This window comes from Mesoplodon bidens (assembly GCF_964165515.1).
Source record: "Mesoplodon bidens genome assembly, chromosome: 19".
Classification (NCBI taxonomy): domain Eukaryota; kingdom Metazoa; phylum Chordata; class Mammalia; order Artiodactyla; family Ziphiidae; genus Mesoplodon; species Mesoplodon bidens.
In genome coordinates this window covers 15,817,691-15,833,153 of record NC_138179.1, presented here as the reverse complement: position 1 = coordinate 15,833,153, position 15,463 = coordinate 15,817,691, and the positions used below count along the sequence as shown (strand labels likewise).

The 15,463-nt window shown below is 38.6% G+C and overlaps 1 protein-coding gene across 8 annotated transcripts in view; it reads right to left on the bottom strand.

The window, feature by feature from the left end:
* Nucleotides 1-6,680: 6,680 nt before the first annotated feature.
* EFCAB5 (EF-hand calcium binding domain 5) overlaps nucleotides 6,681-15,463 on the bottom strand; it is a 126,445-nt gene continuing 117,662 nt past the window's right edge. For 5 of the 8 annotated variants that reach the window (XM_081219849.1, XM_081219848.1, XM_081219846.1 and 2 more), the window contains one exon: nucleotides 6,681-7,253. In XM_081219849.1, the coding sequence (XP_081075975.1) occupies nucleotides 7,060-7,253 (194 nt within the window). In that variant the 3' untranslated portion in view covers nucleotides 6,681-7,059. Of the gene's footprint in view, nucleotides 7,254-8,630; nucleotides 10,402-15,463 lie in introns of those variants that run through there. The other 3 variants (XM_081219853.1, XM_081219854.1, XM_081219851.1) reach the window with 2 other exon arrangements.

Genomic DNA, 15,463 nt, shown 5'->3' with positions numbered 1-15,463 from the left:
TGACGCTGACGCAGACGCCGACGTCGAACGTGAGCTCTCGCGCGGGTTTGGGCGGCCTAGAACCCGCCTACCGGCTGGGTTCGCGTATTGTGTTGCTTCCGCACTGCTTGGAATCTGATGTTTGGCTTTGGGCGTTGTTTTGAAAACCGACAGACTGCCTCGAAATCAGTGGGAAGAAAGGAATGACAAAATTTTAGGCCAGAGGTTCGCAGAGAGTCGTCCTGGGACCAGCAGAGTCGGCATCACCCGGGAATTTGTTAGAAATGCAAAATTTCCGGCTCTGTTCCACATCTACGGAATCAGAAACTCTGGGATGGGGCCCAGAAATCTGAATTTTAACGAGCCCTCCAGGTAATTCTGATACTCAAGTTTGAAAACCACTGCCCTAGGCTATCGATTCCCTCCCCGCCCCCGAGGTACTCAGTGTGAGTATACCTGGCTCAGGGTAATTTGGCAGAAGATGAAAATCTATACGCTAAGTATCTCATTATAGGACAGAAATGATTAATAAAATACCGTGGTACCACTGGGTATAGGAAGTAAAATTATATATGATACTTTTAAAAAAATGCTAGTCACACTTCACCTGTGGACCCACTCATTCTCGGCCCCTTCCAAACTAGTAACAGCAAAGAGATCTTTTGAATTACCGATATAAGAATGTTAAAATCTCCAGCTGTAATTGTGGATTTGTTTATTTCTCTTTTTACTCCTGTCATGTTTTGTTTCATGTATTTTAAAGTTTTGTTATTAAATATATAAACATGTAGGATTGTTATGTCCTCTTACATTGAACCCTATACCATTAAGAAATGATCCTCTTTATTTTTTTATTTTTATCTACTTTATCTGATATTAATATAACCAGCATTGTTAGCATAGTGTATCTTTCCCCATCCTTTTACTTTTAACCTACTTTAATTAGTTTGTGTCTTTATATTTAAAGTGGTTCTCTTGTTGATACATATAGTTGGGTCTCGCTTTTTTATCCAGCCTGGCAATTTCTTCCTTTTAACGTGGGTATTTAGAACATTTTCATTAAAGCAGTTATTAGTATAGTTGCAATTTGTTTTCTCTTTTTCCTATCTGTGTTTTGTACTACCCCCTCCACCTTCCCCCACCCTTTTGAATTAATCAATAAATTTTTATGACTGCTTAAGATTTTTATGCTTCAACTTCTTTGTTGGCTTATTGGCCATACTTTGTTTTTTTTTTTAAGGTTTTGCTTTAGGGTTTCTGGTACACATCTTTAACTTATCATAGTCTACCTTCAAGTAAGAATGAAGCACTTTCTGTATAGTATAAAAACTTTATAAAAGTATAGTTCCATTTTCCCTCTCTGAGACTTTGTGCTATATTTGTCACACATTTTACTTCTACCTATGTTATAAATGCACAATAAATTATCATTTTTGCTTTAAACAGCCAATTATCTTTTAAAAATATTTTTAAATAAGAAAAGTGTTATGTTTATCCACATATTTACCATTTCCCGTGGCTGCGTATCTTTGTGTAGATCCAGATTTCTTTTTCTTTTTTTTTTTTTCTTTTTAGCAGGAAAGGGTGGGGTAGTGGGAGGAGGAATTGATGGTCAAAGGGTACAAACTTCCAGTTATAAGATAAAAAAGTATTAGGATGTAATGTACAACATGATTAATATAGTTGACATTGCTGTATGTTATATATGAAAGTAGTTAAGAGGGTAAATCCTAAGAGTTCTCATCAAAAGGAAAAATATTTTTTCTTTTTCTTTTATATCTATATGAAATTATGGATGTTCACTAAATTTATTGTAATCATTTCATGATGTATGTAAGTCAAATTATTATGCTGTACACCGTAAACTTATACAGTGCTGTATGTTAATTATATCTTAATAAAACTGGAAGAAATAAAGTTGAAAGAAAACGCAGAAGAATCCACAGGCACACGTTCTATTAGCTGTCAGAACGATGACATCATCACACATCATGAAGCCTCTCAAAAGTTCAATTGCACACTGGTGTGAGGATGAATGAAAAAGGCAAATGATGTCATAGTATTGTTAGAAATATAGCTTTGACCTGGAAAATCCCAGAAGTGTTTTAGGGGCCTTCGGGAGTCCACAGACCACATTTTAAGATCCACTCTTCTAAATGAATTAATGCTGAGATATATTACTAAAGGAATTATATAGCTTTGCATATAGGAATATGCTGAATGTCTTTTTTTCCCCCAAAGTGATTAGGGTAAGGCTAGATAGAAGCCAAATATGAAATCTGCTTGGGGCACAGTGAAATAAGAGGGAAAAATATATATACATATATAGACACATATATTGGTTTCTGCCCCAGATTCCCGGTACAGAGCTCCTAAAACCTTTGTGATTTCCTGAGTAATTAGAGCACTAAGAGCAACTGTTGTTTTGATACTTGGTCTTTGACTCTAGTTCCTGGTTCCCTGGGTGATAGGGGTTATTTTGTTCCAATGAGGAAACTCTTGGTGGGCTTCTGGATAGCATCAGCATGGGGGCTAGTCACCAGAGAGACCACACCATAATTAGAAGCTTGAAACTTTCTACCCCACCTCCCATCCTCCGGGAAGAAGAGAGGGGTTTTAAACCAAATTAATGATCCACCATGCCTACATAATGAAGCCTCCATAAACAACCCAAAAGTATGGAATTCTAAGAGCTTCCAGGTTGGTGAACATATCCACCTCCCCAGAGGGTGGTACACCCCAACTTCATGAGGACAGAAGCACCCTTCCTCACCTCACCTATGTATCTCTATCTGGTTGTTTATATGTATACTTTATCATATCCCTTATATAATAAATAGGTCAATGTAAAAAGAAAAGAAAAATATTATGTTTATTCACATAATCACCATTTCCAGTGTCTCCATATGTTTGTGTAGAACCAGATTCCTATTTAGTATAAACATCTTTTTTTTTAAACAGCTTTATTGAGACATAATTCACATACTATGCAATTTACCCATTTAAAACATACAATTCAGGACTTCCCTGGCGGTCCAGTGGGTAAGACTCCGCGCTTCCACTGCAGGGGGTATGGGTTCGATCCCTGGTACCAGAACTAAGATACCGTTCGCCATGCCACGCAGCCAAAAAAAACAAAACAAAACCGTACAATTCAATGGTTTTTAATATATTCAGAGAGTTGTGCTACCATCATCACAAGCAATTTTAGGATACTTTCAATACCCAGAAAAAAAACCATGTACCCATTAGTCACTCCCATTTACCCTCCCGCAACAGTAGGCAACCAGTAATCTAGTTCTGTTCTCTATGGACCTGCAGTCCTATTAGTTTTTGCTCTGTGTATTTTGGAACTATGTTATTAGGTGTGTAATTATTTAAGATTTTTATGTCTTCTTAATTAATTGACCCTTTTTTCATTATGGAATGACCTTCTTTATCAGTAATATTCTTTGCTCTGAAATCTACTTTGTCTGATATCCTTATAGTCACTCCAGCCACTCCAAAAATTTTCTTTTGACACGAACGCCAGGGAAAGCAAAAAGATGTTCAGGAAAGGAAAATAATTGTAACTTACTACCTAGCTAAGCCCTAAATAGCATACATGATCATGATAATGCGAACACTGAATATCCAGCTATTCTGATCTAAATTACTATGTAATTATATTGGGAAGAAGGAAGGAGTGGGAAATGTGTATGTGTTTGTGTGTGTGTGGATGCACATACTGGGGAAGGAGCTAAATCTTTGTATTGCATACTGGGAGGTTAATAAATATTGCCTAATTCAGGGAAAAAAAAAGTAGCCACACAGCATGTTATTTTGCAATATGGAGGCACATGTCAAAACTACAGCCAGAATAGGGGTTGGCAAACTTTTTATGCAAAGAGTTAGATAGTAAATATTTAGGCCTTATGGGTCATAGGTCTCTGTGGCAGCTACTCAGCTCTGCCCAGTGGTATGAAAGCAGTCATAGACAATATGGGCATGGTTTCTCCAATAAAACTTTATCATGACAGGCAACTAGCCAGATTTAGCTTATGGGCTGTTCATTAACTCCTGAGATAAAAGAACTGAAAGTAGTTGACTCAGAAGCAAGGAAAATAGGGGTGAGGCTGAGCTGGGAAATGCTCTGGTCTTGATAGACCTTGTATGACAGAAGGACTTTTTAAACTATGAGCATGTGTGACTTTGCTTAAAAAGAATCGATAAAGGGTAAAAATAAAGCCTCCTGCCTGGGCTGTCTGCCTCTTACTTATGGAGACTGGATGGGGAATTAGTTACACAAAGTTATCCAGTTCAATATCCTATATAATGCAAGCTTCTGTACTCTCCCATTGCCTTTAAGCTCAGGCAGTAGGTTGAGGAGAGGTAAAATATGGTTAATGACTAGGAGATGGAATACCCACCAAGGGGAATTACAATGCCTACAGAGAAAGACATAGGCAATATTTAACTAATTGATCTTGCCTGCTGAGAAGTCTTTATAATAAGGTCATGGAGGGGAGAGTAGGAACATAGAGTTGATGATGTAGGGTGGGGTTAGGTGGGAGTGGCATTGCATAAAACCTTACAGAAGAGGAATGAAAATTCCCTAAATTACCTGCAAAGGGTCTTCTGAGTCCGTAGATTGGGGATGTCTGTGGAAGTTAAGGGCAGCTGGTTGCTTGATCACATTTAGATTATGAAGGAATGGGAAGTCAGTCACAAAAGACCATATAATGTATGATTCCTTTTATATAAAATATCCAGAACAGGCAAACCCATAGAGAAAGCAAGGTTAGTAGTTGCCTAGGGCTGGGGTGGGGAAAAATGGGGAGTGATTGCTAATAGGTATGGAGTTTTTATGGGGGTGATGAAAATGTTCTGAAATTGTCGTAAATGGTTGCACAATTTTGTGAATATACTAAAAAGTATTTTCATTAAGTATGTGAAGTGTATAATATATGTGTTATATTTCAATAAATCTGTTAAAAGAGCCAATACGGGCTTCCCTGGTGGCGGTGGTTGAGAGTCCGCCTGCCGATGCAGGGGACACGGGTTCGTGCCCTGGTCCGGGAGGATCCCACATGCCGCGGAGCGGCTGGGCCCGTGAGCCATGGCCGCTGAGCCTGCGCGTCCGGAGCCTGTGCTCCGCAATGGGAGAGGCCCGCGTACCACATTAAAAAAAAAAAAAAAAAAAGAGCCAATAGGAGCTTTTCTGGGATTCCAATATCATTGTCTTGAAACCTTATGTTGTTTCTGGACCATGGAAAGCTATAATTATAAAGGAAAGTGGTCTGGATGGTCTACGCCATGCAGTATCATTGTTACCTATAAACTATGGAGAAAGAGCTAATAAAAAATCCAATTAATCAAGTCTAAGCTTCTGAAGTATATGTAAATAAAAATAAATCAATAAATCTATTGAGTCAAATAAATAGGTTTAAATATAAACCTACATCTAAATTTTTGTCAAGCATAAATAACATCCTCTTCACTAAAAGAGTAAACTCCTGGTGTTAAGGGATAGGATTTTACTTGAACGATAGTTAGATAAATTCAACCCTGTTGGTTGCTTAATTTTAAAGTAGCTTCCAGAAGACTAATAGCATAGTCTTTAGCCTAGTAAAGTCTGGAAAGTGTTGGTGAGATGTCTGGAATGTTGGCAAGAGCAATAAAACAGAAATTAGGACATGTGGGTGCCTCTTACTAGCTGTTGTGACCTAAATAACTCACTCTTTGAACCTATTTCCTTGGTTATAAAATGGGCATAGTATTGTAATATCGAGACTGCCACCTTACACGTTATGAGGAGGATCAAATGAGCTAGTATGTGAAAATGCTGATACTTCAAACAAGTTAAAATGCCATGCAAGTGTGTGATAATTTATCATTAAGCTAGATGCCATTTAGTTAACTCCATGATAAAGGGAAGTGGTCTGGATGGTCTACACCATGCAGTATCATTGTTACCTATAAACTACGGAGAAAGAGCTAATCAAATAATAACCATGATAATGGTTAAACCCGGTGGCAGTCTGCAAAAATTTCCCCTCCTTGCTGCCTAAAATGCCATTTGTATTCACAGTGGACTCTTTATAAGCTTGATCTGAAGCCATCACGATATGTGGCTATCAGTTTAATATCTTCAAGAACATTGTTCCTAGAAATGTTGCTGCAAATGCCCTGAAAAGACCACTTCCAAATATGAAACAGGCTTATAGGTTAAAACTGGGCATGCGATCATCCAAGAGATGAGGACTGGTAATAACACTGCCATCTTATCAGAAAAGGTTAAAAAGGGACCTCCAATCTCAAAATATAAGATGTTTGGAACACATCACATTTTGTCAACCAAATAAAGAAAATGAAGTTTAATTTCCCAAAATTTTATTAAAAATGGACTCTGTCATCAGATATCTTATTGCAAAGATGAAATCTCACAACAGAGCAGTAAAGTTTGCTGTAGTAAGAAGCTTTAAATAAATATAAATTCTTTTTGCAGTTCTTGAACTTGAGAGGATTTTGTTATTTAAAAAGTGTTTTCTTTTTTCCGTGAGTCATGGACAAACATTTTCCCAGAATTTCTATTCATTGAAATAACTTTTAAGTTGTTAAGGTAAGTAGGGGTGGGGGGTGGAGATGGGGATGGGGAGGAAGTGGTGCTCATAGAAGTCTTTGAAAAATTAGAAAAACAATTCCCAGTCCATTTCTTAAAATCTTTATTACTTGGTGCTCTTTTGATGTAAAAACTGCCATTTTTTCTAAATCGTCAGCCTTTCTTCACTTGTACCTTAAAAAAATTAAAATAACTCTGCCCAACGAACTGTAATAGTCCCATGCCAGATACAATGCTAAAACTAAAAGGAAACTTTTAAAATATATTCTATAACATACATTTGGTTATGGCTACCTTAACTGGATATTTTTTAGATCAAATTTCTCCTTAGGTAGCACTTTGGGTTTTATAAAGTGCTGAGATAAATGTCTAGGAGAAGAATATGTTTATGTGGCACTCCTTTCCAAATGAAAATATTTTATTTTATAGTTAACAAAACTGAACATGACAAAAATACCCTAAATACAGTAGCAATTCCATTAGCATTTCCCTAGCAAGCTTCCCCCTGGCATTTTTGCATGCACATAGGAGTCAGTCTTGGATGGCAATGGGGGTGAAATGGCACTATTTATTTTTTTGTTCAGCTTCATAAGAGCTGAACAGATGTGTGCCCAGTGGTATAAGTATTCGATAGCAGTATTACCAAACTTCCATACTTCAATTCGAGAATGATCTGCACCAAGAAAAAAAAAGTTAGTGTGAATAGTTTTGTACTTTTATTACTAAAATATATTTTAATACTAAAATATAAAATATAAATCATGACAAAAGTTCATTAGATATATTTTGAGTCAAAACCATAGCAGAATCTTGTTTAAATATGTAATTATAGGAAAATGGATAAATAAATTTCCTTATATTCATATAATGGAATACTACACAGCATTTAACAATTAAAGAACTAGAGCTACATATTTCATTGTGGATAAATCTCAAAAACATACTGTTGAGAACAATAAGTTGTAGAATATTATGTTCTTTCGGATATAGTTAAAAACAATTTTAAAACCTGAAAATATTATATTGTTTATGGATTCATAGGCATGTAGTAAAAGTAAGAAATCATGATGAAACTGATAAACACCAAATTCGTAATAATATTAGCTCTAGGGAGGAAGAGAAGAGAATGGGATCAGGGAGGAGTATAGAAAGTCTCAACTGTTCCTATAATGTTTTCTTTCTTTAAGAAAGTCTGAATCAACCACGCATAATGTTAAGGTTGGATATAGAATATGGCTCCATAATGACTACACAGGTGTTAGTCTCTAACTTCTGTGTTTGAAATATTTTATTAAAAATTATTTTTAAACATATAATCACTGCACACCAAAACATTTCATTTGTTAGACTGCTATTAAGCTGCCATTCGTAAAAGTTACTTTTTCCCAGGAGTCAGTCAGTGACTAATATTCAGATAGAATGGTCCAATGGAAAGAGAATATACTTTAAAGTTGAAAGGATCTGAGTTCTAATCTTGGCTGTACCCCAACTAGTTTTGTGACCTTGAAAAAAGCCACTTAATTGCTCTGAGCCTGTTTCTTCTTCCAAAAAACAGATAACTCAGAATTGCTATGAGGATTAATGAGAAAAGATATGCAAAAATCTGTCACAGAGTAGTTGCTCAAAAAAATGTTAATTACTTTCCTTCTTTCAGGTGCCTTCTACCCTCAGGTCTATGTTTTACTCATTTTTGTTACTTCTAGTGTCTCATACAGTTCCTAACCCAATAAATGTTTGCTGATTTGAGTTGAATCAAACTATTAAGTGATACTTATAATTGAATAAGAGGTTTTAAATGTTGTCTTCTATACAGTAGCTCATTAACAACACTGACAATTATGTCACTTATGGATATCTATTAGGATGACAAAACAGAACATATATTATTTCCCTATCTTCTATCAACATGAAGGAACAAATTTCCCTGAATTAGGCTTAGACTTTCTATGGTTCTGAAGGCATCACTACCACAAAAGGTACAATGTGGGACAGGAAAGGCACATAAAATATGGAAAACATACTCAAGTCTCATTTTTATTTGAAGCTCACTTTAAAACACGTGGGTACAATTTTCTAAAATTCTATTTTAACACACGCACGCACGCACACAGAGGTACTGTCTTCTCTCAGTTGTAGGTGTTTAATAAATGTTGATTGAAACAACATTAAATTGTGGAATAATTAAGTTAGGCTTTTCAAATACTAAGTCTTTTCAGTAACATTAGTGACAATTATGAATAAAAATTAAAACAGATGCTGGTCATGAGAGCACATTAAAAATACCTGATTCATATCATATTATGGGTAATACTAGACCAATAACATACATACTTAAAATATTGAGATGCATTTGTTGTAATTGATCCCTTTTTGTATTAATTAGCTTCCTGGAAACTTTAAAAGTTAACGCTATAGGCTGCAAAGATTACTTTGATTATCATAATGTTCCAATGTTATGAATCTAAATTAAAGTTCACTCTAGAACACTCCTAAAACCAGTCCTAACTAATTTTCTGAGATATAACAGCTCTGCCACTCCCCACAGCCTTTATTCTGCCTTTCCCAGATCCCCATTAAGAGTCCTGTTGCATTGACGCCTGCCAGTGTTCTTATCCGACATCCAAATGATCACACCCCTATCTGCAGCCATTATTAAGCTAATCAGCCATCTCCATGGTGATTCAAGGATTTGAGGATGGGGAGCGAGGTCGCTCCTTTTCACAAGCCCCTGTTGCTTATTTCCTGTCTTACTGTTACCGAGGACAGAAGCTCCGAACCTGTCTGGGTGGAGGTTCCTGTTTCCCTGCCCCGTTTCAATGAGAGATTGATGCCTTAACAACTGGCTCTAATGATTTCTCTAATGAAGCCTCCATCGGTCGGCTGGGTTCCCAGTAACAACGGTTGAGTGCTACTGCCCTCTTGTGGTGGATAGACGCCAGATCTCTGCAGTTCAGCAGAGCCCCAATGCGCATAGATTTAGTAATTCTTCCTTTGTAAAGGATATAGTAAATTATTTGAATATATCTGAGTTTAAAGACTTGCTGAAATGCAAATAATATTTTGTATTTCCCTTTCAACTAAAAACTAACCCAAGATGCGCAAGCAGTGTATCTTTAAAAAAAATTTTTGGTTGCATTGGGTCTTTGTTGCTGCATGCGGGCTTTCGTTGCGGCGAGCGGGGGCTACTCCTCGTTGCGGTGCACGGGTTTCTCACTGCAGTGGCTTCTCTTGTTGCGGAGCACGGGCTCTAGGCGTGCGGGCTTCAGTAGTTGTGGCACGTGGGCTCAGTAGTTGTGGCTCGCGAGCTCTAGAGCACAGGCTCAGTCCTTGTGGCACACGGGCTTAGTTGCTCTGCAGCCTGTGGGATCTTCCTGGAGCAGGGCTCGAACCCGTGTCCCCTGAATTGGCAGGTGGATTCTTAACCACTGCGCCACCAGGGAAGTCCCTTTACTGTTTATTTAAATTAAATTATTTTAAAACACTTTTAAACAAAAAATAGAAACTCGCTATTGATGTGATAAAACCATTACAAATGAAAGTTGAATGATATTTTTCTTGTATTCCAATGGCACAAGTATCAGTTGTTTGCTCCTTTTTGTTTGGAGCTTAGTGTGGGAAGCCTACAGGGGTCTTTGCATTCAGTAAACACACTCATACTCTCTCTGTTTTCACTCTGGTACTCTTCCTCTCAGTTGTGTCTGATGTCCCCCAGTCCGGAGATCTTCTAGGTTACCCTCTCTGAGGAATACATTTCTAGGGTTGGGGCGGGAAGGTTGCCCAGTCGTGTGATGTAGAGAAGATGAGATACAGAGACCAAAACACTAAAACAGAAAGATGAGAAACAACAGGGAGAAGAAAACTTCAAAAACTACTTACCATTAATACTCTCAGTGAGATAAGACATTGCAGTCATGAAATATGAACAAGATGTTGTAGAAAGCAAATATTTAGAGAACAAGAGGAACAAAAGCTCTCAAACAATAAATGCGCAGAAACAAAAACTCAATAGGATTAAAAGTTCAGAGAATGTCTCAGAAAGTGAAACAAAAAGACAAAAAGATGGAAAATAGGACAGAAAATACAGGGAATTTTGAGGCTGAGTCTAGGAGATCCCATGTCTGAATAATCAGAGAAGTTCAAAAGAGGGAACACAGAAAAGGGAGGGTAGGGCCTCCACTAACCTCTAGGTCATTTTTGTGTAAATAAGAAAAAGACAGGGCTTCCCTGGTGGCGCAGTGGTTGAGAGTCTGCCTGCTGATGCAGGGGACACCGGTTCGTGCCCTGGTCTGGGAAGATCCCACATGCCGCGGAGCGGCTAGGCCCATGAGCCATGGCCGCTGAGCCTGCGCATCCAGAGCCTGTGCTCCGCAACGGGAGAGGCCACAACAGTGAGAGGCCCGCATACCACAAAAAAAAAAAAAAAAAAAAAAAAAAAAAACACCTACCATGGATGAATATACTTTATAAGCACACAGCTTGCTGAGCAGAAAAAGGTGTATGATCTACTGTACAGCACAGGGAACTCTGCTCAATGTTATGTGGCAGCCTGGATGGGGGAGAGTCTGGGGGAGGATGGATACATGTATATGTATGGTTGAGTCGCCTTGCTATGCACCTAAAACTATCACAACACTGTTAATCGGCTATACTCCAATATAAAATTAAAAGTTAAAAAAAAAAAGAAAAAGGTGTGAGGAAAGAAATACCCTCCTCCAAGCAGATGTAGCCTTAAGCTGAAGCACACAGTTTAGTGAATGGAATTCTGGTTAGATTTCAGCCCCCACCATCCTCAGCAGGGCACATCTGTGCACAGACTGCACAGCTGTAAGTAGCAGCCTTGATGCCATGGAGGAAATCATCAGGACTTAAGGACCTGTGTTTCACAACTGAAAAGGCCCAGTGAGTGCTCAGATCAATGGATGAAAACAGACCCACATCAAGACATATCATTATGAAACTTCACAGGCTTGGAGATAAAGGAGTAATTCTATAGCTTCTGGAGAGAAACAAAAGAAAACATGCACAGAATCAGAAATTTACATGCGCAGAATCAGAAAGGCTTCAGACTTCTTTTCAACAGCAAGCTTGGAAGTTTCCAAGTTTCTTCTAACAATGGAGCCATTTCCTCAAGAAGTTAACCATAGAGTTTCCATATGACCCAGCAATTCCACTCCTAGTTATGTATCAAGAGAACTGAAAACATATTCTCACACAAAAACTTGTAAACAAATATTCATAGGAGTATTATTTATAATAGCCAAAAAGTAGAAACAACCCACATGTCCATCGACGGATAAATGGATAAATAAAATGTGGTATATCCTTATAATAGACTATTATTCAGCTATAAGAAAGTAATGAAGTACTGGTACATGCTTGGACATAGATGAATCTTGAAACATTATGCTAAGTGAAAGAAGCCACATACAAAAGCCACCTATTGTATGATTCCATTTATATGACATGTCCAGAATAGGCAAATCTATATAGACTGAAAGTAGATTAGTGGTTGCCAAGGGCTGGGGTGGGGAGGGGCAAAGGAGAGTGACTGCTAATGGGTACCAGGTTTCTTTCTAAAGTGATGAAAATGTTCTAAAATTAGATAGTGGTGATGATTGCACAACCTGGTGAACATATTAAAAACCACCAAATGGTATACTTTAAAAGAGTGAAATCTGTGGTATGTGAATTATATCTCAATTTCTAAAAGAAGACAGTGGGGGAGTTCTCTGGTGGCACAGTGGTTAAGAATCAGCCAGCCAATGCAGGAGACATGGGTTCGAGCCCTGGTCCGGGAAGATGCCACATGCCTCGGAGCAACTAAACCTGTGCACCACAACTACCGAGCCCGCATGCCACAACTACTCAAGCCCACGTGCCTAGAGCCCATGCTCCGCAACAAGAGAAGGCACTGCAGTGAGAAGCCCACGCACTGCAATGAACAGTAGCCCCCGCTCACTGCAACTAGAGAAAGCCTGGGCGCAGCAACGAAGACCCAACGCAGCCCCCCAGAAAAAGACAATGGGGCAACGTGTTTAAAATTACACTTCCTAGCAAACTGCAAATCAAATGTGGAAGTTGAATAAAAACACCTTCAGACATGAAGTCTCAAAAAATTTACCATTCATGCACTAGTGCTCAGGGAACTACTAGAGATATGTTACCTCAAAACATGGGAGTAGATCGAGGAAGAATGAACCAAGAGAATGGCAAAGTAAATGCCTCTGACGGCAGCAAAATAAATTTCAGGAAGGCAGCTAAGGAGCAGATCTGGGGTGGGGGAAGCCCCCAGATTCAAAGAATATTAAGATCTCTAGGAAGGATGGCTTCAAGAAAAAAAGAAATTGAAACCAACAAAAATTACCTGGTAAGACTGACCTTTTGGGAAATTAAAAATATGGAGAGACAAATGGAAGGGGTGAGAATAATTATGAAGTACAAAGAAAACTAAGCAATTAAAAAAATAAAAGGCAATTATTTACTTCAGGAAAAACAAAAAGTGAAAAAGGAATGATCAAAATATGCTACAATGCTCAGCTGTGGATATCTGAATAGGCAAAATCATGTAAACTTTGCATTTTGATTTAACTCCAAATTGTAATACAATTTCATTGGGAGGGCAGGATAAGAAAATTGTGGTATAACAGAACTAAACTTTCATCTATAAGAAGAAAATCATTTGACAAGGCTTAAATTAATGACCCAAAAGATAGCAATAGTGCATAATATTAGAAATATAGAAAATTTGAAAACAACAGAAGAAACAGTCAAAAGAGTCAAAAAGAATTGCATGGTGAGAGGAACTGGGGAAAAGAGAGGAAAGGGATGGGCTAGTGACTTCTTTGTTAGAAGGCTTTTAGTTCTATTTGACCTTTTAAACTACTTTAATAAAAAGTATGATATAATTTTTATAATCCTTTTGGGATAAAAGATTGTTTTAACATCCACTGAAATGAAAAAAAATGAGTGACAAAGGAACTTGAAAAATGTTTGCCTTAAATAGAAAAATGTTCTCATTAAACTGATTTTCAACAGCCTTTATCAGATATCAAAGCAATGGGATGTTACCCTGACAAATAAAACCATTTTTCTCATAATTCAATAACTACTGTTGGAAAACTTCAAAATTTAAAATCAAAAGGAATGATAAGGAACGAAAGAAAATAGCTAATTTAACTTTTCTCTTTCTTCTTCCCCCAGATGACTTGAAACTGGAGGGGAAATGCATGGGAAATAGGCAAGCACCTAGGCCCCAGGTCTTTACCAAATTCCAAAATAGTTCCTGAACAGTGTGTGAGTACTTGTCTCATATCTTAACTAACAGGGCCCTTTAAGCGGTTCTTTTCAGGACAAGGGAATCTATTCTAGAACGGAATGGATGTTTCTACCTCTAGAGCCTGAAATTCGTGAGCAGCTCATAAATATCACACTCTAGACTCCCTCTTAAACCCAGATCTAACTGTGATAGCAGCTCTTTTCCGACAAGTAGGAACAAGTCTTGGAAGAGACCACTATCCAAGAATACTAGGTTTGAAAAAGTGGTAGGGAACTGTAGCCAAATCCAAGCCAAATTTATAGGACAAAACAATTTTCTTGTTTCCTTGTCCATTTCATTCTGACTCATTTAAAAGAACCCGGCACAACCTCACAGGTGCAGATTCAGTTCAGTGCTGTATTCATATTTGCTATTTCTGGATGGCTGGTAGAATCCTGTCTGATCTTTAGCTGTGCAGTGGGAGGTGAAGGAGAGAGTCTTGCCCCACTTCGGGAATGGAGAGGGATGGAGAACAGCACGCAGTAGAGCCGCCACGGTGGTGGCAATAGCAATTAGGGAACAATATCCCGGGGAAAGGTGAATCTTGAGGACAGAAGTTAATCAGGGCTGTGAGTCCAGCAGTCCTGCCCCCTGATGGTAGAGCATCTCCCTCCATTGTCATTCTTGGAGGATCATGGTGGTATTTTATGGAGGAAGCTGGTGAGTTTCTTTATAGATGGTGATGGCACTGAGGCTGTGGCTGCTTTGGAAGAGGAGCCCTGGGGATCTCGCAGGAAAAGTGGAGGGCCTGGGGAACTCCTGCTAAGACCAGTGTCTGTGCACCTATAGATGCTTGGATTTAGGTGTGGGGAGGAAGTATGGCTACTTGCAGAAACACAGTTTCTAGACAGCAAAGTGATTCTGGTCACACTTGGAATGGGAGACAGCTCTTCTTACCTCTAGGTCTGAGAACACTTCCTGGTAGAAAACGTCTGTCCAAACCCACTGGGAAGGGGACATGGGACAGAAAAACCAGGCGAGGCTGGCATCAGAGGTCCAAAATGGAGTGAGGAGAACAGATCCATTACAAGGTGGTCAGGTCACGGGTCTTCAGGTAGAGAAGGCTAACTACGTGAGTACTTTAGGCAGAGTAACAGAGGGTAGCAGGCTTTTGATGCACTATGCACAGCTGTCCAGGAGTGGTCACTGGAGTCAGTGGGTCCCCCAAAGGGAAGTATGTCAGCAACATTCACATGCAATGGCATAGTCTTGGGAAGCCAAGCCTGCTGAACAAAGCTGCCCAGTGCTCCTTCAAAGATGACTGTCTCGATATAAAGGTGGGACACAGCTGCCTGGAATTCCACCAGAATATAAAATAACCCTTTCTAGAAATGCAAATCAAAACCACGATGAGATATCACAACACATCTGTTAGAATGGCTATTACCAAAACAAAAAACAAACAAACAAAAAAACCCCAAGAAATAACAAGTGCTGGCCAGGATGTGGAGAAAAGAGAACCCTTATGCACAGTTGGTAGGAATGTAAGTTGGTGCAGTCACTATGGAAAACAATATGGAGTTTTCTCAAAACATTATAAATAGAACTACCGTATGATCCAGCAATTC